At 41.2% G+C, this 25,797-nt stretch overlaps 1 protein-coding gene across 10 annotated transcripts in view; it reads right to left on the reverse strand.

Annotated features, from left to right (window-relative positions):
• brwd3 (bromodomain and WD repeat domain containing 3) overlaps nt 1-25,797 on the reverse strand; it is a 340,825-nt gene that overhangs the window by 277,015 nt on the left and 38,013 nt on the right. For all 10 annotated transcript variants that reach the window (XM_073058687.1, XM_073058689.1, XM_073058692.1 and 7 more), the window contains exons 9-17: nt 21,466-21,566; nt 18,503-18,573; nt 11,151-11,251; nt 9,860-9,900; nt 6,306-6,410; nt 2,820-2,973; nt 2,289-2,423; nt 1,836-1,964; nt 331-556 (exon numbers count right to left, since the gene is read on the reverse strand). In XM_073058687.1, the coding sequence (XP_072914788.1) occupies nt 331-556; nt 1,836-1,964; nt 2,289-2,423; nt 2,820-2,973; nt 6,306-6,410; nt 9,860-9,900; nt 11,151-11,251; nt 18,503-18,573; nt 21,466-21,566 (1,063 nt within the window). The remainder of the gene's footprint in view (nt 1-330; nt 557-1,835; nt 1,965-2,288; nt 2,424-2,819; nt 2,974-6,305; nt 6,411-9,859; nt 9,901-11,150; nt 11,252-18,502; nt 18,574-21,465; nt 21,567-25,797) is intronic.

Here is a 25,797-nt window from a genome sequence, read left to right on the forward strand (position 1 = left end):
GAGTGTATGACTTTACCATAACTCATCCCAAATGACGCTGGATCTCATCTGACCGCAATAATCTCAAATCCCTCGCATAGTCTTACATTACAACAACATACTCTAGGAAGAGACACTATACCACTCATTTAAATGCTAATTTAGAGGGAAAGGGGATACCTCACTTATGAATATATCTAGTGTTTACAAATATTAACAATATCATTTCTAAGATTGAGAAAATATATCAAGCACAAGTAGGGAACTATTTTAGTTAGCAAAGGATGCTTAAAACTATCAGAAACATGTTTTTCCTAAAAAGTCATCAGATGGCCAAAAATCTATGCTCACCATTTGCTATGTACCCCAACTGTGGAACCAGCTGTTCATCCATGCAATGTTCCCGACCAGGCACCAGCCGCTGATATTGTGTCGGGTGGGGGTTTCCATCCACATCAACCAGAAATGGGGGAGGCATGAGATGAGGTGCCTGCTGTGTCTGCTCATCCAGGACATAATTATTGGAATCTCGGATAAGAGGACGGTAATCAGTGTGAAAAAACATTTGGTCTGGAACCTATAGCAAGGAAAAACATTTACATTTGAATTTAACAATTAGGAACATAAACAGCAATTCGCAAATTAAGCTTTTGTTTTTTTACTGAAAAAGATTACAGACACAACAGTGTGCAGTTTTATTCTACCCTTTCCTTTTCTGCTTTCTGTCTTCCCTTCCTGAAAGCACTGGTGTGTTACAGGATAATAGGTTCAAGGGATAGTCACATTGCTGCACCCTAGAGACAAGACACTTATGAGCAAAGCAGGCCTTCTCATCTACAATCTGTAAGTAGTGAAAGCTGATCATGCCCTCACTTCATACATTTCCAATTGTGATTGCAAATGAATTGTGATCAAAAACAAAATTCCTGATTCCCTATACATTTCACAGATTGAGATCATGTATTTAGCTCCCAGGTTATCTCCATTTCAAATCATTTAACAATAGAGCTTCACAGCTTCCTCATCTAAATGATACCAATATTTAGTATTATCCATTAAGACCTGAAGAGAACCATGCTCTACTATTTGAAGACGTTTACACTATTGTGTAAAAGCAGGATAGAGTTTTCTCCCAGCATCATTCATTTAAAATAGATAGTTTGTTTCTCAAAGTGAATGCATGTCAATGCTTCCAAATTTTACCATGCCAATTAAGTTTACACCTGAACTACAAAAAACAATTCTGACTTGTATATGCAATTTAACGTTCCTCACCATACAAAATCTAATTAACAATAACTTTTAAACTATAAAGGAAATAGAAATGATAATTATAAATTATATTCTTCCATTTCTAGAGCACCATTTAGTTTTTCAATCTGGTCCACAACGTGCAGAACATTTAACTGAGCAGAATTAGGCTTGCTTCCCATCCAAAAAGCTATAGAGGCTAAGAAAGATAAAGCCATTCAGCAAAAAGAATTCAACATTTACACTTGGCAAAAGTTTCAGACTTTAAAAGGCAGGGTAGGACAGAGATAAAATGAAGAGAGACATACAGGGCAAAGATATAATAATGATATCTTTAATAAAGATATAAAAGATAATAATAATAATAATGTACTTTATCAGAAAATACTTCCAACATTTCTTTTACTAGTTTACAGTTAAAATTGCGATAAATATAGAAATACTTGTAACAGTGCAGCAGGTTCATTATTGAAATGTCAGTATTTATGTCAGCTACATACGAGCTGAACAATAAATGTATTGTGGACAAAGTAATTTCAGAGCAGCCAAGCGATGACTATTCTCAAAATCATGGCATTTTCAGATGCAAACACTTAACAACCTACCTTTTCATATAGTTTACTGCAGCCAAATCCAAAGATCAGTACATGTCCATGAGAGTCTGTGCATGCAAAATGCTGTCCATCTGCAGAGAATTTACAATCAAACACAGCACCATGACCCTGACCTTCAATCTGCAGAAAATAAATAAAATCTCTTTTGGTTACGTTGATGGATTGAATAATGCTTTGCATTTAAAGTATCCACTTTTAGTAAACAATCCCAGATCTATTTAAATTAGCAGTATTGTGCAAATTAGACAAAATGAAACATAATAAGATGGTGGGGGGAAAAAAGCAATAAATATTAAAATAAAGGTTCCTTTATGTGGATGTTAAAAAGGAGACTGGTTTTTCAACAGGAATTTGACAAGATTTGCTGATTTGCTTTCATGAATTTTTATTGCATAGAATAGCACAATTGAAGAAATGTAGAACATGTTTCACCCATGTACTCACCATGTTAAAAAAGTTCCGGAGCTTGGTACCTTTTGAAAGGTCCCAGATGAATATATTGCCATCATGCCCTGCAGACAACATAATCCTGGAGTCAAATGGATGTGCCTCCAGTACAAAAACTTCATCATCATGACCCTGTAGAAAAATCAGTTTCATAAACATTATTACTCACATACATCAGTTGATTTACATTTACTCTGTTATACTTACAACCAAAACAAGCTTTAACAGATACTAATCACCAACATAAACTAGATTATTCAGCTTTATATTTAAGGACAAATTGGATGGATACTTTATGGATTCCAAAGGAAATTACAGTATCACAGTAGCATTACAACTGCACAGATATACAAATATTAGAAGTTTCATTTTACCGTATTCCATTTTGGACTCAAATATCTGGTGCAGAGGTCAGCACTGGATAGAGTTCACCACAGCAGAACTAGTAAAAGCTTCAGCCACTCTACTGCAAAAGCTTAGAACAAACCTAACTGATAATCAATTCAATCACAGATCAGCATTACCTACCGAGAGAATATGAAGCAGCTGGCCAGTATAGGAGTTCCACACTTTCAAGTGAAAACTATTCACTGCTGTGATTACTGTGCTATCACAACGATCCCAGGCTACCATTGTTACCTTCAACTTACTGACTTTGTCTTCTGTGGGAACCGAATTGCTCCTGTGAATAAAACAATGATTAAAGGTGCAAATCCTCATACTTTTCCTTCATGCACATTTCTCCTCAACAAATGGCAAAAATCTGATGGATTTGTATTTAAAATTTACACTACAAAATTGATCCCAATGTTACAATCAATGAATATAAATCCATGTAAAAAATCTTCAAATTTGATACTTAGAACTGAGAAATCAATATTACCTACAATTGACTATGTTTAAAGCTTCATAAATGAACACACCTTCTAGATAAAATTGTTTTAACATAGACACAGAGAAAATAACAGGGTTGTTATCATGGGTGACTTTAATTTCCCTAATATTGATTGGCACCTGATTAGTTCCAATGGATTAGACGGGGCAGAGTTTGTTAAGTGTGTCCAGGACAGATTCCTGTCACAGTATGTTGACAGGCCGACTAGGGGGAATACCATACTAGATCTACAAAGTTGTAGTATTAGGTAACGAACCTGGTCAGGTCACAGATCTCTCAGAGGGTGAGCATCTGGAGGACAGTGACCACCGATCTCTGGCCTTTAGTATTATCGTGGAAAAGGATAGAATAAAAGAGGACAGGAAAGTTTTTAATTGGGGAATATATTGGGGAATGAGGCTATAAGGCTAGAACTTGCAGGTGTGAATTGGGATGATGTTTTTGCAGGGAAATGTACTATGGACATGTGGTCAATGTTTAAGGATCTCTTGCAGGAGGTCAGGGATAAATTTGTCCTGGTGAGGAAGATAAAGAATGGTAGGGTGAAGGAACCATGGGTGACAAGTGAGGTGCAGAATCTTGTCAGGTGGAAGAAGGCAGTATACATGAGGTTTAGGAAGCAAGGATCAGATGGGTCTATTGAGGAATATAGGGCAGCAAGAAAGGAGCTTAAGAAAGGGCTGAAGGGAGCAAGAAGAGGCCACGAGAAGGACTTGGCGAGTAGAGTAAAGGAAAACTGCAATTCTTCAATTATGTGAAGAACAAAAGGTTGACAGGAGTGAAGATAGGACCGATTAGAGATAAATGTGGGAAAATGTGTCTGGAGGCTGTGGAAGTGAGCAAGGTCCTCACTTCTCTTTGGTATTCACCAATGAGAGGGAACTTGATGACGGTGAGGACAATGTGAGTGAGGTTGATGCTCTGAAGCATGTTGATATTAATGGAAAGGAGGTGTTGGAGTTGTTAAAATACATTAGGACAGATAAGTTCCTGGATCCTGATTCCCCAGGCTGTTCCACGAGGCAAGGGAAGTGATTGCTGAGCCTCTGGTTAGGATTTTTATGTCCTCATTGTCCACAGGATTGCAGGGAGGCGAATGCTGACCCCTTGTTCAAAAAAAAGGTAATGGGGTAGTCCGGGTAATTATAGACAAGTGAGCCTTACGTCTGTGATGGGGAAGCGATTGGAAAAGATTCTTAGAGATAGGACCGATGGGCATTCAGAGAATCATGGTCTGATCAGGAACCGTCAGCATGGCTTTGTGAGGGGCAGATCGTGTCTAACAAGCCTGATAGAGTTCTTTGAAGAGGTAACCAGGCATATAGATGAGGGTAGTGCAGTGGATATATTCTACATGGATTTTAGTAAGATGTTTAATAAGGTTCCACATGGTAGGCTTATTCAGAAAGTCAGAAGGCATGGGATCCAGGGAGGTTTGGCCAGTTGGATTCAGAACTGGCCTGCCTGCCGAAAGCAGAGGGTCGTGGTGGAGGGAGTACATTCGGATTGGAGGGTTGTGACTAGTGGTATCCCGCAAGGATCAGTTCTGGGCCCTCTACTTCTCATAATTTTTATTAACGACCTGGATGTGGGGGTAGAAGGGGGAGTTGGTAAGTTTACAGACGACACAAACGTTGGTGGTGCTGTGGATAGTGTAGAGGATTGCTGAAGATTGCAGAGAGACATCGATAGGATGCAGAAATGGGCTGAGAAGTGGCAGATGGAGTTCAACCTGGAGAAGTGTGAGGTGGTACACTTTGGAAGGAACAAACTCCAAGGCAAAGTACAAAGTAAATGGCAGGATACTTGGTAGTGTGGAGGAGCAGAGGGATCTGGGGATACATGTCCAAGAAACCCTGAAAGTTGCCTCACAGGTAGATAGGGTAGTTAAGAAAGCTTATGCGGTGTTAGCTTTCATAAGTCAAGGAACAGAGTTTAAGAGCCACGAGATAATGATGCAACTCTATAAAACTTTGGTTAGGCCACACTTGGAGTACTGCGTCCAGTTCTGGTTGCCTCACTATAGGAAGGATGTGGAAGCATTGGAAAGGGTACAGAGGAGATTTACCAGGATGCTGCCTGGTTTAGAGTATGCATTATGAACAGAGATTAAGGGAGCCAAGGCTTTACTCTTTAGTGAGGAGGAGGATGAGAGGAGACATGATAGAGGTATACAAGATATTAAAAGGAATAAATAGAGTGGACAGCCAGCACCTCTTCCCCAGGGCACCACTGCTCAGTACAAGAGGACATGGCTTTAAGGTAAGGGGAGGGAAGTTCAAGGGGGATATTAGAGGAAGGTTTTTTACTCAGAGAATGGTTGGTGTGTGCAATGCACTGCCTGAGTTAGTGGTGGAGGCAGATACACTAGTGAAATTTAAGAGACTACTAGACAAATATATGGAGGAACTTAAGGTGGGTGGTTATATGGCAGGCAGGGTTTAAGGGTCGGCACAACATTGTGTGCCGAAGGGCCTGTACCGTGCTGTACTATTCTATGTTCTATCACTATCTCCAAAATGCTCTCCCACTGAGTGCATTTCAACAGTTTCTTTCTACCTCAAGAGGGTGAAAAATCAAGATTGATAAAACACTGATGAAATAAGAACAAATTTGTATCTCCCAAAAATTCAGGCTAAGCTCTCTCACAGTCAAAGAACGCTAATACAACAGAAATCTCATGCCCAACAAAACTTTAGTTTTCATAATACCACTCAAAGGACAACCATCAGCCAGAGATGCAATACGCTCCCAGGTTTTTCTCCGTATACCTTAATGAGAGTTTTTAATGTTCATCTAGAAGATTATACCACTGAGAAGGCAGTACTCTCTCTGTACTATACATGATCTTCCTAGATATGCCAATGTTACAGCTGAGTTAAGACACGGTCCAAAGTTAACTAACATTAAATTTTCCCTTAGTAATTTACCAAATAGAGTAACTGAGATCAGTGTTTCAAACCAGTAATTCAGAGACAGGACACTCTGGGAATTTATTGGAGCAATATTTGGAGAAATTTACTATGTTTGAAATGCAGTTGAGAGAGAATTGACATGTGCACAGGTTGGGAAAACTTATTTATTGGCATAAGACACTGCAAAATGATGTCAAAACTTACCCTGGTAACTTTGTAAACATATCAAGGACTATATTCTTCCACTCTTGGTGTTGATATTGCCATATTCTAGCTGTTCCATCTCGGCTACCACTAAGAAATCTTAAACTAGCCAAAATTGGGTGAAAATGAAGAGAGAGAATTGTTTAAGTAAATTTGAAACCACTAAGGTGTTGTGAATAACATCATATTGACAAAAATATAAGTAATATTGCAAAATGCCCCAATGGTATCTAATAGAATCATTATCAAATACAATCCAAGCCACAGAAGGGAATATTATGACTAAAGATCTGGCCAAAGAGATAAATTACAAGGGGCATCTTAATTATGGAAAGAGGGGGAAAAAGCAGTGTTTTGTGGACAATTCCAGAGCACAAGACCACCAAAGGTGTAAAAATTACATTCAAAAATTAATTTGCCAGGCTTGCAGATGTCAGAGGGATGTAGCAAATTACAAAGGTACAGTTAGATTCACAGGAGATAGTGAAGAGCAATGTTCCCTCTAATTTTTAGTCGTCTGTGTACACAAAAATCATATGCTGTGCAAATTTTTCTCCTGTGACAGAAGTATGTGTGCACTGAATGCACACATGGCACAGTTTATGTAGGTTTACAAAATATTTGACATAAAACTGCACAGAATAACAACAAAATAACATACATATTTAATTCAAACACAAGGAAATCTGCAGATGCTGGAAATTCAAACAACACACACAAAATGCTGGTGGAACACAGCAGGTCAGGCAGCATCTATAGGGAGAAGCACTGTTGACGTTTCGGGCGAGACCCTTCGTCAGGACTAACTGAAAGGAAAGATACTAAGAGATTTGAAAGTAGGAGGGGGAGGGGGAAATGTGAAATGATAGGAGAAGACTGGAGGGGGTGGGATGAAGCTAAGAGCTGGAAAGGTGATTGGCGAAAGTGATACAGAGCTGGAGAAGGGAAAGGATCATGGGAGTCGCGTAGGGAGCGATCCCTGCGGAAAGCAGAAGGGGGGGGGGAGGGGAAGATGTGCTTGGTAGTGGGATCCCGTTGGAGGTGGCGGAAGTTGCGGAGAATTATACGTTGGACCTGGAGGCTGGTGGAGTGGTAGGTGAGGACAAAGGGAACCCTATCCTGAGTGGGGTGGCGGGCAGATGGGGTGAGGGCAGATGTGTGGGAAATGGGAAAGATGCGTTTGAGAGCAGAGTTGACGGTGGAAGAAGGGAAGTCCCTTTGTTTAAAAAAGGAAGACATCTCCTTCGTCCTGGAATGAAAAGCCTCATCCTGAGAGCAGATGCGGCGGAGACGGAGGAATTGCAAGAAGGGGATAGCATTTAAGAGACAGGGTGGGAAGAGGAATAGTCCAGGTAGATGTGAGAGTCTGTAGGCTTATAGTAGATATCAGTAGATAAGCTGTCTCCAGAGATGGAGACAGAAAGATCTACCACCTACACCCCACCAGCCTCCAGGTCCAACGTATAATTCTCCATAACTTCCGCCACCTCCTACGGGATCCCACTACCAAGCACATCTCCCCCCTCCCCCCCATCTGCTTTCCGCAGGGATCGCTCCCTATGCGACTCCCTTATCCATTCGTCCCCACCATCCCTTCCCACCGATCTCCCTCCTGGCACTTATCCTTGTAAGCAGAACAAGTGCTACACCTACCCTTACACTTCCTCCCTCACCACCATTCAGGGCCCCAGACAGTCCTTCCAGGCGAGGTGACACTTCACCTGCGAGTCGGCCAGTGTGGTATACTGCGTCCAGTGTGGCCCGATTGGTGAGACCCGACGCAGACTGGGAGACCGTTTCGCTGAACACCTACGCTCGGTCTGCCAGAGAAAGCAGAATCTCCCAGTGGCCATACATTAATTCCACGTCCCATTCTCATTCTGATATGTCTATCCATGGCCTCCTCTACTGTCAAGATAAAGCCACACTCAGGTTGGAAGAACAACACCTTATATACCGGCTGGGTAGCCTCCAACCTGATGGCATGAACACCGACTTCTCTAACTTCCGTTAATGCTCCTCCTCCCCTTCTTACCCCATCCCTGACATATTTAGTTGTTTGTTCTCTCTCTGTCCATCACCCTGCCTGTTCTCCATCTCCCTCTGGTGCTCCCCCGTCCCCCTTTCTTTCTCACTAGGCCTCCCGTCCCATGATCCTTTCCCTTCTCCAGCTCTGTATCACTTTTGCCAATCACTTTTCCAGCTCTTAGCTTCATCCCACCCCCTCCGGTCTTCTCCTATCATTTCGCATTTCCCCCTCCCCCTCCTACTTTCAAATCTCTTAGTACCTTTCCTTTCAGTTAGTCCTGACGAAGGGTCTCGGCCCGAAACGTCAACAGTGATTCTCCCTATAGATGCTGCCTGGCCTGCTGTGTTCCACCAACATTTTGTGTGTGTTGTTTGAATTTCCAGCATGTGCAGATTTCCTCGTGTTTGCTCCAGCCAACTCAACTTCTGTATGCCATTCCAAGAATCAAACAAATGGAACTTATCTGTAATATCTACATCAGAGGTTAAACTGTACATTGTATTGCAGGTGCAAGCTCACAGCTGCCTGTAAAACTGCATTACAACTTCTATTTTGTGCTCCGCATGTCTTGAAATTAAGGCCATCAATCCATTTGCATTCTTGGAGGTTAGCTCTTTTTGTTTCAAATACAAGGAGTCCCAGGTCTTTCACAATGGTAATATTTTGTGATACCACTACACTTTAACATAACGTAGTGGTTAGTAGAACATAGTTTGGAGGTTAATTATGGCACCATTCTGTAAGGAGTCTCTGTATGTCCAAGGATGTGGAATACAAGGATTTTTCCTGAATGTTTCAGTTGCAGCCCATAGTCCAAAGACATACAAGGTAGGTTAATTAGTGATTGTAAATTGTTCCATGATTAGGTCAGGGTTAATCTGGGTGGGTGGGGCTTGAAGGGCCAGAGGGCCTACTCCATACTATATCCCTAAAAGTAAATAAATAAACAAACAACTTGCTCTGTCATTCTTCATGTTAAAGTGCATCAACTTACATTTGTCCATATCACACTTCTAGCCTACTCACTCCCTCAGATGTAAAGCTTGTTAATTTCTCATGGTTAAAAACAAGTGTGGTAACCTCAGAAATAAGAGATAAGGAGAACTGCAGCATCCAAAGGGCAGCGAATCTCTGCAACTATATCAATCTCTGTCAGTTAATTCATTCAAAACATATATGAATGGAATCAATGAATATGGAGTAGCATAGAGATTAAAGATTAGAAATAAGGAACTGAATGACATGCTTCTGCCTCATCTTGCATTCTATGTTGAAGAAGGTCATGGAACGGTCAGGGTAGGAGCTCAAGTTGACAGAGTTACAATAAGGATTCTATGTGGGAATACATAATAATTGTAGAGAAATCTGCGAGGAAAGGGTAACAATAAATAAAAAGGACAGGAAGAGCCAATTTAGTACAATATTAGAAGTTTTCTAATACAGGAGGACATTTTATTTCTAATTTCCACAAAATAAGCAACTGTGGCAGAAAGTGCACTCTACTAGGGCTAAGGCATTAACTTACCTGTGGCTACTGTTGCAGAACTGAATAGCGACAACTTTATCCTAAATGAGAATGAGAGAACATTAAAAGATTCTGGTCCCTTCCACAATTGAATTCAGCTATACATCATTCAGGAACAAAGTTCGACATAAAATTTAATATGAATCGGTCAGCTCTTGTCCAAAATTTGTAGGAAGTGTGCCAGTATTCCAAACATTTTAAAAGTCCGCAGTCCTAATATTTTTAACCAATTACACAAACTTGCATTCATTCCAATATTTGTCAAGTGGCAAAAATCACATATACAATATATACAATATTTAAAGTTCCACAATCATAGATGAATGCTTAATATTCCATTTACTTTAATAATACATATTAATCCATTTAAAATAAACTCATGAGCTTTGGTTAAGAGAGAGGAAGAACTACTATAATGTTACAAAAGTACAAGCCCAAAAATGACCAACTGCAAATATTACCAGTTTAAAATCAAAAGTTTCTTTGTTTTAATGCAAGATATATACACCAACTTTAAAAAGAACTAAAAAAGTTTCAAATTAAGTATTTCCAAAACAATTACATCTCATATTTCATTAATCAATTATTCAAGTGGCTAGCATTAATGTACTGCTTTGTATAAATGTATTATTTTATTATTGCAGTTAATATGTGCAGATAGAAAAATTTCACTGAACTCAAAAAAATGATAAACATCAACCCTCCCTACCACAAATTAAAATGAAATCGAGAACTTAATGGAACACTTCTCTAACAATGTGATACCTATAAGTAAAGAAAAACATTCTTGTTCCATTAAGATTGCTTACAAAACATTTGAAAGTACCCATCTCAAGTGGTACTAAAGTTTTTTTGGGGGGGAATTAATTTCCAGCCTATACAGAATACACAAGTCTTAGGTCAAGAAGCACTCTGCTTCAAAGTTAAATAAATTATCTATTCTGGTTTTACAATAAAACTGAATGCTGTATCGTGAAATAAAATGTAAATAGGAAGTAAATCGAGCCTTGGAAGAGTCTCATGTAAAAGCAATCATCTTTGTTTACAGCTTCACAAGGAAGCTTACTCACAGGTTAAACAAGCGACATGTTAAACAAGTACATGTTTCAAAATTATATTTGAAAGGAATATATTTGCAAAACCATGCGAAGTTTATGCAGTTTTTTAGTAAAGAAGAAACAATTTTAACAGCAAGACTCCTTCAATCTTGGTAAAGCAAAACTAACTTGACTTACGATATGCAAACTTAATTAACATCTGCAAATTGTGACATTAATGTTTAGCATCTTACCGTATGTGCTGTCAGCTCAGAAATTTTCTCTGGTGAGCCAGAACCCAAGTAGTAAACCCTAATCACATGATCTGTACTCCCAGTTGCTATAAACATTCCCCCTGTAAAGTAAAATTTAAAATAAATTTAAACAGAGCAATGGTACTTAAAAATGAAGTAGATTCTTATTTAAATCCAACAATGGATGTTGCTGTCAATAATAAGGAGGATAGGAAAAAGGGGAGAGCAATGATAGTAGAATTTCATCCTAAAAAAGTGTAAAGTAACACTCTTTGGGAAGAGTGGTCATAGTAGGATACGCAAAACGAGGCAAGGCGAGGTGGCAGACCCATCTCTGAGAGAAAGGAAAACCTGAGATTCAACCGATTTATGTGTCAGGCCAAACTGAAAGGTCGGATACAGACAGAGTTGAGGCAATGTGGTCAAGGTCCCAGAGCACAGAAACGTAGAAAACCTACAGTACAATACAGGCCCTTTGGCCCACAATGCTCTGCCAAACATGTACTTACTTTAGAAATTACCTAGGGTTACCCATAGCCCTCTATTTTTCTAAGCTCCATGTACCATATCAAATACAGCACATCAAAGCAACTAAACCCAATGCTCGGATAACCATTCAAGCACTGGACAAGACTGAAAAGGTCATGGTATTGGAGGCCCCAAGGCAACAAGAGATAGAATATGCATGCCATTCTCCTGGAATTGCTGATTGCTTGCCATTTTAATTCTCCTTCCCATTCCCACACTTCCACTGCTGGGTTTGAGGCAAAGTGCAAAATAGAGACATATCGAGGGATATAGTCTGCAACCCCATGGCATGAACAGTCAATTCTCCTGTTTCAGGTAAACTGCTCCCTCGGTTCCTTTTCTTCTTCCCCTGATATACTCAGCTCCTCCTGCACCCACATCAGACTCCGAAACCCTCAGCCCCATCGTAATGTGTGTCTTTCCCCTCTGCACCTGCTCTATCTGCCCATCATCCACACACTCATCCTACAGGCTCCCTCGCCTCCCCCCCCCCCTCCCCGCACTGTTCACATTTGCCCACCCAGCTTCCTTAACTTGATTCCATAAGACGATAAAATATAGAAGCAGAATTTGACCCATCGAGTCTATGCCATTTCATCATGGCTGATCTATTTTTCCTCTCAGCCCCAATATCTTGCCTTCTCCCTGAATCCCTTCATGCACTGACCAATCAAGAATCTATCAACCTGCTTTAAATATACATAAAGAATTGGCCTCCACAGCTATCTGTGGCAACAAATTCCACAGGTTCACCACTCTCTGGCTAAATAAATCCTTCAATTCCTCCTCATATCAGGGAACGCGCTAAGATGGTAGCACGGTATTAATACGCAGCAGCCTCTCCGGACTCTGGATTGGGGATTGCCAAACATTATGTGGATTTTCTGGTGTAGTCTGTTTTGTCATGTGCTTTTGTGATATCATTCTGGAGGAACGTTGTCTCATTTTTTAACTGTATTGCATTTGTGGTTTCTAAATGACAATAAACTGAATCGGAATATCCATTCTAAAAGGACACCCCCCTATTCTGAGGTTGTGTCCTCTGGCCTTAGACTCTCCCACCATAGGAAATGTCCTCTCCACATCCACTCCATCAAGGCCTTTCACCATGAAAGAGTTCAAAGAGGACACCCCTCATTCTTCTGAATTCCAGTGAATACAGACCCAGAGTCATGAAACACTCTTCATATGACAAGCCACTCAATCCTGGAATAATTTTCATGAACCTCCTTTGAACCCTCTCCAGTTTCAACATATCCTTTGCCAAATAAGGGCCCCAAAACTGCTCATAGTGAAGCTCACCAGTGCTTTACAAAGTCTTAACATTATATCCTTGTTTTTATATTCTAGTCCAAATACTACAGTGCATTTGTCTTCCTCACCACAGACTCAACCTGCAAATTGACCTTTAGGGAATTCTATACAAGGACTCCCGCGTCCCTTTGTGCCTCGGTTTTTTGCATTTTCTCTTCATTTAGAAAATAGTCTACTCTTTCATTTCTTCTACCAAAGAGCATGACAATACACTTCCCAACACTGTATTCCATCTGCCCCTTCTTTGCCCATTCTCTAAATCTGTACAAGTCCTTCTGTAGCCTACTTCTACAAAACTACTTGCTCCTCCACTTATCTCCAAATCATCTGTAAACATTGCAACAAAGCCATCAATTCCATCATCCAAATCATTAACATTAAATGTAAAAAGAATCAGTTCCAGCACAGACCCCTGTGGAACACCACTAGAAACTGGCAGACAACCAGAAAAGGCTCCCTTTATTCCCACTCTTTGACTCCCGTCAATCAGCCACTGTTTTATTGATGCTGGAATCTTCCTTGTAATACCATGGGGCTTGTAGCTTGTTAAGCAGCCTCATGTGTGGCACCTTGTCAAAGGCCTTCTGAAAATACAAATACACATCAACGGGTTCTCCTTTGTCCATCCTGTTTGTTATTTCTTCAAAGAACTCCAACAGACTTGTCAGACAAGATTTTCCCTTAAGGAAACCATACCCAGACAGAATATAAAGTATTGCTCCTCCAACCTGAGTGTGGCCTCATCGCAACAGTCAAGCAGGTCAAGCACTGACATATCAGAATGGGAAGTGGAATTAAAATGGGCAGCCACTGGGAGATCCTGCTTTTTCTGGCAGATGGAGTGTAGGTGCTTAGTGAAGTGGTCTCCCAATCTACTTTAGGTCTCACCGATATACAGGAGGCCACACCGGGAGCACCAGATACAGCAGATGACCCAACTAACTCACAAGTGAAGTATCACCTCACCTGGAAGAATTGTTTGGGGCACCTCAATGGCAGTGAGGGAGGAAGCATAGGGGCATAGGGGCAGGTGTAGCACTTGTTCCACTTGCAAGGATAAGTGTTATGTGGGTGATCAGTGAGGAAGGATGAATGGACAAGGGAGTCGCTTAGGGAGTGATTGCTGCAGAAAGCAGAAGGTGGGGGGGGGGGTTGATATGCTTGGTGGTGGGATCCCATTGGAGGTGGCGGAAGTTACGAAGAATTATATGCTGGACACAGAGGCTGGTTGGGTGGTTGATGAGGACAAGAGGAACCCTATCCCTGTTAGGGAGTGGGAGGATGGGGTGAGAGCAGACTACACAATGCCAATGGAACCCCGTCTCACCTTCCCCCACCACCACTGTAATCCCATGTTTCTTGATTCCACCGTCAGTTCTTGGGTCCTCAGAGACTCCTCTTCCTCTCACCCCATCTTCCTGAACACCCCTTCCCCCAACACTACCAACCCGTTCCCTCCTCTGATCTCAGCTCCCATCCATGCTGGGACTTCACCATCCCTTCTGACTTTCCCCTCTCTGAGGCAGAACATTCTCTCCTCAGTAAGGGCCTCACCTTTGTCCCCCTGCACCCACACCTCAGTGGGTTCCACACTCACCATGACGCTGAGCTCTTCTTCTGCTGCCTCCATGTACATGCCTACTTCTTTGGCAAGGAGTCTCCACCAGTCAATGATGACCCCTTCTCCCATCTTCAAACCTCCTCCTCTTCCTGGACTCCCCACTCTGGTCTTCAGACTGCTTTGGATCTTTTCATTGCTAACTGCCGATGGGACATCAACGGTCTTGACTTCACTACTCCTCTCTCCAATTCCAATCTCACTCCTTCCCAACGGTCGGCTCTCGACTCTCTCTACACTAATCCTAACCTCACCATCAAACCCAGATAAGTGGGTTGCTGTAGTAGTCTGGCAGTCAGTCCTTGACCTAGCGGAGGCCTGGCGACTACTCTCAGACACCTCCTCTTACTTACCCCTAGAACTTGACACCACTAAGGAGTACCAGACCATCATCTCCTACATCATCAGCAACCTACCAGTGGGTGATCTCCCATCCACAGCCACAAACCTCACATTTCCCTCACCCCACACCTCCTGTATATCCACAAACCTGTTTATCCAGATAAACCCATTGTTTCTGCTTGTTCTTGCCCCACTGAACTTTCATCCACATACCTTGACTCAGTTTTATTCCCCCGGGTTCAGTCCCTTCTTATCTACATCTGTGACACTTCATAGTCTTTGGATCTTTTCAGTTACTTCAGTCCCTATTTTCACTATGGATGTCCAGTCCCTATACACCCCATCCACCACCAAGAAGGCTTCAAAGATCTCCATGTCTTTCTGGACACCAGTTCCCTTCACCATCACTCTCCTCCATCTGGCAGAACGTCCTCACTCTCAGTAATTTCACCTTTGGCTTCTCCGATTTCCTTCAAACAAAAGGTGAGCTATGGGCACTTGCATGAGTCCCAGCTATGCCTGCCTTTTTGTCGGCTACATGGAACAATCTACATTCCAAGCCTACACTCCCGAACTTTTCCTACGCTACATCAATGACAGCATTACTGCTGCTTGTTGCACCCATGTAGAGCTTGTCGACTTCATCCCTGCCCTCAAATTTATCTGGTCAATTTCTGACACATCACTCCCCTTTCTTGATGTCTCTGTCTCTGGAGAGAGCTTATCTAGTGGTGTTCCTCAGGGGTCAGTATTGGGACCTCTACTTTTCACATGATTACAATAATGGAATTGAGGCTTTGTGGAAAAGTTTATGGATGATACGAAGTTAGGTGGTGGAGTAGGTAGTGCTGAGGAAGCAACGTGATTGCAGCAGAACTTAGACAAATTGGAAGAATGGGCAAATAAAGTGCCAGATGGAATACAGTGTTGGGAAATGTATGATAATACGTTTTGGTCAAAGGGACAATAGTGCAGACTATTATCTAAATGGGGAGCAGGTTCAAATGTCAGAGGTACACAGACTTAGGAGTCCTTGAGCAAGACTGCCAAAAGGTTAATTTACAGGTTGAGTCTGTGGTAAAGAAGACAAATACGATGTTGGCACTTATTTCAAGGGGAATAGAATGTAAAAACAAAGAGATAATGCTGAGGCTTTATAAGACACTAGTCAGGCTGTATTTAGAGTATTGTCAACAGTTTTGGGCCCCACATCTCAGAAAGGATGCATTGTCATTGAGAGTCCAGAGGAGGTTCATAAGGATGATTCCAGGAATGAAGGGGTTAACATATCAGGAATTTGGCAGCTTTGGGCCTGTACTCACTGGAATTTAGAAGAATGAAGGGGAATCATATTGAAAATTACCAAGTGTTGAAAGAACTAAATAGGGTGGATGTGGAGAGGATGTTTCATATGGTGGGAATATTCAGAACTGGAGAGCAGTCTCAAAATTGAGGGGCCACTCTTTACAACAGAGGTAAGGAGGAATTTTTATAACCAGAGAATAGTAAACCTCTGGAATGCTCTGCCACAGACTGCGGTGGAGGCCAAGTCCGTGCATATACTTAAGCCAATAGTTGATCGTTTCCTGTGAGTCTGTTGGGGTTCTGGTGTGACCTCCTGTATATCAGTGAGATCCAACACAGATCCCAACATAGACCTATGCTGCATCCGCCAGAAAAAGTGGGATCTCCCAGTGGCCACCCATTTTAATTCCACTTCCCATTCTGACATACTAGTCCATGGTCTCCTCTACTGCTGCAATGAGGCCACTCAGGCTGGAGGAGCAACACCTTTTATTCTGTCTCCATTCTGATGGCACGAACATCGATTTCTCAAAATTGTGGTAATGCCCCTTCACCATTCCCCATTCCACTCTCTCACCTTATCTGCTTGCCTGCCTATCACCTCCCTCTGGTGCTCCTCACCCTTTTCTTTCTTCCATGGCCTCTTGTCCTCTCCTATCATATTCCTCCTTCTCCAGCCCTGTATCTCTTTCACCAATCAACTTCACAGTTCTTTACTCCACCTACCCCCCACCCTGATTTCACCTATCACCTTGTGTTTCCTCCCCCCACCTCCACACTCTGACTTTTTTCTCCAGTCCTGATGAAGGGTCTCAGCCTGAAATGTCAACTATTCTCTTTTCCATAGATGCTGCCTGGCCTTCTTAGTTACTCCAGCATTATGTGCTTGTTGCCAAAACTACAGAAAGTAAGTTTAAGAAAAAAAAGATGTTTTGCAACTTGGAGGAAGAATTTTTTTTTAATGGTTGGAATCTGGAGTGCACTGACTGACGAATGTGGTGTAAGATGGTATTCTCTCCACATGTAACATTTAGACAAGCACTTGAATTGGATTGTGTGGCACTGAAAACTGTGGCCAAGTGCTCAGAAAGGCAATTAGTATAGATGAGTAATTGATTGTTAACATGGATATGGTGGGCTGAAATGCCAGTTTCTGTGAGTATAACTCTTCATGATAATGAAGAATGAATGAAGAATGGAATTAGACTGTAGGTGGCATTAAACTAGGATTAGGCTGTAGGATAGTGTGGAGAGCGAAAGGAGATTGGGATTGAACTAGCTGGAAGCAGATACCATCAAAACATTTAATACATTCACCTACATCAGCATACAGAAACTACAGACCCAGTGCTGATAGATGTATTTGATGGTTGGCATAGACATGGGAAGTATCTGTTTCAGAACTGCATGATTCTATGACTCTAAAGTTCATATTAATGTAAAATGCACCGCACTATCTTCAATTAAAAAGTGGTTACTATATTTCTTGACTTCTGATCATTCTCAGTGAAGTCATGGGGGCCCTTGTTTCTTGGAGCTTATCAACACTGCTGTTAATTTGGTCAAATATGTCATCATTCATGTTTCAAGTTCCTGAGTGTCAAGACCTCTGAGGATCTAACCTGGTCCCAAAATATCGATGCAGTTACAAAGAAGGCAAGACAGCAGCTATACTTCATTAGGAGTTTGAAGAGTTTTGGTAAGTCAACAAATCCACTCAACAACTTCTAGATATGTACTGTGGAGAGCATTCTGACAGGCTGCGCCACTGTCTGGTGTGGGGGAGGGGGGACTACTGCACAGGACCAAAAGAAGCTACAGAGGGTTGGAAATTTAGTCATTCTATCTTGGGTACTAGCCTACAAAGTAACCAGGACATCTTCAAGGGACAATGTCTCAGAAAGGCAACATCCATTATTAAGGACCTCCATCACCCAGGGCACATCCTTTTCTCAGTTACCATCAGAGAGGAGGTACAGAAGCCCGAAGGCACACACTCAGCAACTCAGAAACAACTTCTTCCTCTCTGCCATCAGATTCCTAAATGGACATTAAAGCCTTGGACACTACCTCATTTTCTTTTTTAATATATTTCTGGTTTTTACACGATTTTTAATCTATTCAATATATGTATACTCTATAAAGTATACTGAATAAGATGGCAAAATAAATTCTGGAGGATTAAATATGATCTCTTTGGAAGGAGTACTCAAAAAGATATTTTGCTCTGTGAAGAAAAGCTTACCAGAACTGAAAGAGGAGCAGGAAATCTGACTTGCTGGTCTGGATCGATCGGTAAATTTCATTGGAAGATTACTGTAAAATAGAAATATTTATTTCAATAAAAACATTCACAAGAATAGAAAACTGAATTCCTAATAATTCCAAAGTATTAATCTATAATTTTTCCAGATGCATACTGTATCATGTCTCCAACTGCCATTTCTGAAGAATATAAAAGATTCAATGTTTATTTAATGGGGAGCAGCTACGATTTTTGACCATATTCCTGACCAACATTTCTCCCTCACTCCACTTGTTTCTGTAAAATTGGCAGATGTATACTATCTTTATAACTAACTCAAAACAAATAGTTAATTGAATGTAAAGCTGAGTGTCTAAGATACAATGGTTATTATGCTCAGATATTGTTCAGTGCTATTATTCCAAGCAAAGTCAACACCAAATTCCAGGCATGGATCCTTGACTTTCTGACCAAAAACGCATGACCATCAGTAAGGATAGGCACCAATACCTCTACCATGATTATTCTGAACACTGGTGTTCCACAAGCTTGTATCCTCAGTCCCCAAATCTATTCCCTGTACACTCTTTGAGTGTATGGCCAAATTCTGCATATACTCCATCTCTAAGCTTGTAGTGGCCCCACATCTCAAATAACAATGATTCAAAGTACAGAAAGTAGATAGAAAGCTTAGTGACATGGTGTCATGACAACCTTTCCCTTAATTTCAACAAAACAAAAGAGCTGGTCATTGACTTCAGAATGGGGCATATGCTCTCATGTACATCAAAAGCATCAAAGTTAAGAGTGTCGAGGGCTTTAAGTTCCTACGTGTGAGCATCACCAATACCGTCCCGCTTCAATCACATTGATGTCACAGCCAAGAAAGTTCACCACTCACTTCCTCAGTCTCTACTTCATTGGGAGACTAAAGAAATTTGGCAAGCCTCCATTGATTCTTACCAATTTTTACCAATGCACCATAGAAAGCATTCTGTCTGGGAACACGAAGGTTCGGTATGGCAACTGCTCCGCATATGACTGCAAAAAAATTTGCAGAGTCATGAACACAGCTCAGCATATCACAGGAACCAACCTCCCCTCTAAGGACTCTGTCGATACTCCTTGCTGCCTCAGTAAAGCAGCCAGCATGTCCAAAGACCCTACCCACACTGGGAGAAGGTACGTTTTCCCTTCTCCCACTGGGAGGGAGATCAAAAACTCTGAAAGTACATGCCACCAGGCTCAAGGACAGCTTCTATCCCACGGTAATCAGACTCTTGAACAGACCTCTTGTATGTTTTGATATTATGAACCGTGCCTCTCAGTCTACCTCATTATGATGTTGCACTTCATCATTTACCTGAACTGCAATTTTTCAGTAGATTTTAAACTTTATTCTGCATTATTTTACCTTATTCTAGCTCAATGCACCATATAATGATTTGATCTGTATAAACATTATGCATAACAAATATTTCACTGCATCTTGGTAAATGTGACAACAATAAGCCAATACCAATACAAGTGATCCCTGTTTTCCAAACGTTCACTTTACGACACCTCACTTTTACTAAAGACCTACATTAGTTTCCTGTTTTCGCTAACCAAAGAGTTTTTGCTTTTACGAAAAAAGACAGCGCGTGCCCTAAGCAGCCAAGCTCCTCCCCCAAACTGCATTTAACACCAAGCCGCCATAGCCTAAACATGTGTCTGTGAGCATCTGAGCTTTATCTCAATTTATTTTGTGCATCTGTTAGCAAGATGTGCCCTAAGGTATCGGATAAGCCTAACAGAGCTCGTAAGGGTGTTACGCTTAGTGTAAAACTGGACGTAATTAAGCGTTTCGATCTTTTTCAACAAAGTAAGGACATTGTCCGCGCATTGAACTTGCCTGTGTCCACCATTCGCACTACTGACACACAGAAAGAAAGAATCTTGAAAGCTGCTAATGTTACTACTGGTTTTGCTCATAGCAAAGTGGTCTCTTTTAGGCTGCAGGGAACTTTTCAGCAGCTTCATAGTTTAACATTTACTGGAGAGAGTGCTTCAGCTGATACTGAAGCTGCTGAAAAATTCCCAGCAGAACTGAAGAAGAAAATTACAGAAGGTGCTTATTCGTATAAGCCAGTGTTTAACTGTGATGAGAGTGCAATTTATTGGAAAAAATTGCCGAGCACCCCAACCTTCAACAACTCAGCCTAACACACCATCATCAGTGTTCTCACTGTCTTTCTGATTCCGCTAAGTGAAACAACACTGTACATACATTGTTTCTACTTTATATAGGCTGTGTATCTTTTTGCGTTATTTGATATGATTTGGCAGCTTCATAGCTTAAAGGTTACTGGAGTGAGTGCTTCCACTACGCTAGTAGTACTACATAGTGAGATTTTCGCTACACTAGACAGTGCTGCAATGATTGCAGATAAGTATTTCTACTTTATATAGGCTGTGTATTTATCATATCCTTTCTGCTTTTACTATATATTACTGTTATTTTAGGTTTTATGTGTTATTTGGCATAATTTTGTAGGCTTATTTTTTGGGTCTGGGAACGCTCTCAAATTTTTCCCGTTTTAATAAATGGTAATTGCTTATTCACTTTACAACATTCTGGCTTACGAACCATTTCATAGGAATGCTCTACCTTCCGATAGCAGGGAAAATATGTATAGCAATGTCCTGCAATGAAAAATTAATTAAATACTGATTATCAGAAAAATAGTATAGCTCAAACTGGGGAAGATCACTCTACTGTTAACAACTACCACTTATGATATATGACAGAATGATATTTTAACAAGTGTTTTTACCATCAACTCTGCTAAGAAATGCATAGAGATTATACAAATTAATCATATCTCTTCACCAAGATCATTACTAAATTCCTAAAAGTTGGAAACGAAAATCAAAAGGTCCACAACCACAAAGCAGAACAGAACACTTTTCAAATCACTTACTTAAATTTCATATTCTCTTTATTCCATTGCCAAAAGCAGATAGTCCCATCAGCACCAGTAGACGTCAAGTATCGTGTTTTTCCCCTGGTATTAGGGCAAAACTGAAGACAGAAAATGGAATCAATACATAGAAATGTACAAACTAGATTTAAGATTACGTTGATCTTTAAAGGTTACTTCTAAAATTGATAGGATTGAATTTCAGTAGTTGCAAATGTCTCTTCGGACAGGCACTGGCAGTTCAGTCAGCTATAGCTCACACTCATTCCTTTTTCTACCTTCTGTCAGATTAGGAATGCACTTTGCACCATCATTACCCTCCCCCCCCCCCCCCCCCCCCATCAGCACTGTTAACTAAAGTTGCCAACCCTTTACCCAATGATTAGTTTACCTGGACTCTGAACCTGCCTAGGGATACCTGCTGCTGAAACATTCAATTATGGCTTTGTTATCTCTTAACAAGTTTCCTTTATGCATCTTCTCCTTAAAGTAATCCAAAATTCTTCTATTAACACATAATCACTGCATTCGTTGACTTTCATTGCCTTATAGTTATGCATCTAGCTTAAATTCCTGACTATTTTATTTTAAAATCCCGCATTACTACAATCAGCTAATTAGCCAAGTGTTGGTCCATTCAAGTATTAGACGGGGTTATTAATAATGGTAAATAAGAAAATAGCAGACAATGAATAAAAACTTTGTATTTGTCTTAACAGTGAAATACACTGAATAATTTCCAATAATCCTAGATGGAAAAAAACAAACTTAAAGCAGTCACTGTATGAAGTACAAAGTAAAATACTGCAACTGCAAGCCTCCTAGACCAAATGGCTAACATTCTGTATGTTAAAAGAAGTGCCGGGAGAAATAAAGGGTGCATAATGCAGTCCTGCAAAATTCCCTTGACTCTAGATAAGTCACCGGAACCAGATGAGATATACCCAAGTCTACTTTGAAAGCAAGGGAGGAGACTGCTGAGCCTCTGGCAATGATCTTTGCGTTATTAATAGGGACAGAAGCACTCGTTGCAAATGTTGTTCCTTTGTTCAAGAAAGGGAGTAGAAATAAGCCAGGAAATTATAGACCAGTGAGTCTTAATTCAGTGGTGGGCATATTGTTGAAGATCATGAGAGGCAGAATTTATAAGCATTTGGAGAGACATAATCTGATTAGGGATAATCAGCATGGCTTTGTCAAGGGCACGTCATGCCTTACAAACCTGATTGAATTCTCTGAGGATGTAACAAAACACATTGATGTAGGTAGATCAGTGGATGACGTTTATATGGATTTCACAAAGGCATTTGATAAAGTTCCCCATGTGAGGCTCATTCAGAAAGTAATGAGGTATGGGATCCAAGGAGACCTTGCTTTCTGGATCCAGAACTGGCTTGAGCACAGAAAGAAAAAGGTGGTTGTGGATAGTTCATATTCTGCATGGAGATCAGTGACCAGTGGTGTTCCACAGGGATCTGTTCTGGGACCCCTCCCTTTTGTGATTTTTATAAATAACTTCGATGAGGAAGTAAAAGGGTGTGTTAGTAAGTTTGCTGATGACACAAAAGTTCGGGGTGTTGTGGATAGTGTGGAGGGGTTGACAGAGGTTAAAGCAGGACATTGATAGGATGCAGAACTGGGCTGATGAGTGGCAGTTGGAGTTCAACCCAGTTAAGTGTGAAGTGGTTCATTTTGGTAGGTCAAATTCGAGGACACTGCCAGCGAAGACAGTAGAGGTGGATACAATAGGATCTTTTAGGAGACTCTTAGTTAGGTACATGATAGATGAACCTCATGAGTACTTTGCATCAGTCTTCACTGCAGAAGACACTAGCAGTGTGCCAGAGGTCCTCGAGTGTCACGGAGCAGGAGTGAGTGCCATTGCTATTACAAAGGAAAAAATGCTAGGCAAACTGAAAGGTCTTAAGGTGGATAAGCCACCTGGAACAGATGGACTACATCCCAGAGTCCTGAAAGGTTGCCGAAAAGATAACAGATGCATTGGTCACTTGATCCTGGAATGATCCCACAGGACTGGAAGATTGCATACGTCACTCCACTCTTTAAGAAGGAAAGTAAATCATAGGCCAGTTAGCCTAACCTCAGTGGTTGCGAAATAGACAATAGGTGCAGGAGTAGGCCATTTGGCCCTTCGAGCCAACACCGCCATTCAATGTGATCATGGCTGATCATCCACAATCAGTACCCCATTCCTGCCTTCTCCCCATATCCCTTGACTCCGCTATCTTTAAGAGCTCTATCTAACTCTTTCTTGAAAACATCCAGAGAATTGGCCTCCACTGCCTTCTGAGGCAGAGCATTCCATAGATCCATAACTCTCTAGGTAAAAAAGTTTCTCGTCAACTTCGTTCTTAATGGCCTACCCCTTATTCTTAAACTGTGGCCTCTGGTTCTAGACTCCCCCAACATCAGGAACATGTTTCCCTCCTCTAGCGTGTTCAATCTCTTGATAATCTTAGATTTTTCAATCAGATAGATCCCCTCTCATCCTTCTAAATTCCAGTGTTAACAAGCCCAGTCGCTCCAATCTTTCAACATACGACAGTCCCGCCATCCCGGGAATTAACCTCGTGAACCTACGCTGCACTCCCTCGATAGCAAGAATGTCCTTCCTCAAATTTGGAGACCAAAACTGCACACAATACTCCAGGTGTAAGCTCACCAGGGCCCTGTTCAACTGCAGAAGGACCTCTTTGCTCCTATACTCAACTCCCCTAGTAAAGCCAACATGCCATTAGCTTTCTTCACTGCCTGCTGTACCTGCATGCGCATGCTTACTTTCAGTGACTGATGAACAAGGACACCTAAATCTCATTGTACTTCCCCTTTTCCTAACTTGACACCATTCAGACAGTAATCTGCCTTCCTATTCTTGCCACCAAAGTGGAAAGCGTTGGAGTCTATTGCTACTAAGGATCAGGTTTCAGGTACTTGCAGACTAATGTTAAAATAAATCAAAGTCAGCATAGCTTCTGTAAAGGGAAATCTTTCCAGACAAATCTGTTAAGAGTTCTTCAAGGAAGTAACAAGCAGGGTGGACAAAGGAGAGGCAGTGGATGTCATTTACTTGGATTTTCAAAAGGCTGCTTAACAAGATAAAATTTTTGGCATTACAGGAAAGATATTGGCATGGATAGCGAAATGACTGACAGGGAGGAAGCAGCAAGTGGGAATAAAAAGGGCCTTTTCTGGTTGGCTGCCAGTGACTAGTTGCGTTCCTCAGGAGTCAGTATTGGGATGATTGCTTTTCACATTGTTTGTCAGTGATTTGGATAATGGAATTGATGGCTTGGTGGATGACACAAAAGTAGGTGCGGGGTAGGTAGTGCTGAGGAAGCTATGCGATTGTAGCAGGACTTAAGACAAATTGGAAGGATGGATAAAAAATTGGCAGATGGAATAGTGTTGGGAAATGTATGATAATGCATTTTGGTAAAAGGAGCAAAAGTGGAGACTATCATCTAAATATGGAGAAGGTTCAAACATCAGAGCTGCAGAAGGACTTAGTCCTTCTGCAAGACTCCCAGAAGGTTAATTCACAGGTTGAGTCTGTTATAAAGAAAGCAAATGCAATGTTAGCATTTATTTCAAGGGGATTAGAATATAAAAGCAACGAGATAATACTGAGACTTTACAAAACACTAGTCAGGCCACACTGGAAGTATTGTGAACAGTTTTTGGCTCCATATCTCAGAAAGGATGTGTTGTCATTGGAGAGAATCCAGAGGAGATTCATGAGGATCATTCTGGGAATGAAGGGGTTAACATACAAGGAGCATTGAGCAGCTTGGGCCTGTACTCACTGGAATTAGAAAAATGCGTGGGGTTCTCATTGAAATCTACCGAATGCTGAAAGGACCAGATAGGGTGGATGTGGATAGGATGTTTCCTCTATGGTTGGGGTATCCAGAACTAGAGGGCACAGCCTCAAGATTAAAAGGCGACCTTTTAGAACACAGCTAAGGGAGGAATTTTTTTTAGCCAGAGAATAGTGAATCTGTGGAACGCTCTGCCTCAGACTGCGGTGGAGGCCAACCCTGTGGATAAATGTAATGCAGAAGTTGATAATTTCCTGATCAGTCAGGGCATCAAAGGACATGGCGCGATGACACATGTATGGGGTTGAGTGGGATCCAGAATCAGCCATGATGGAAAGGCGGAGCAAACTCAATGCGCTGATTGGCCTAATTCTGTTCCGATGTCTTTCAGTCTTACTGTCAAGTAGATTCTTCATATGAGACATTATGTATAGAGCTTACAGGCATCATAACAGTCAGCCGAAGACAGAAAAGCAGTTACACAGACAAATCA

Source organism: Hemitrygon akajei, chromosome 10 (genome assembly GCF_048418815.1).
Source record: "Hemitrygon akajei chromosome 10, sHemAka1.3, whole genome shotgun sequence".
NCBI classification, from domain to species: domain Eukaryota; kingdom Metazoa; phylum Chordata; class Chondrichthyes; order Myliobatiformes; family Dasyatidae; genus Hemitrygon; species Hemitrygon akajei.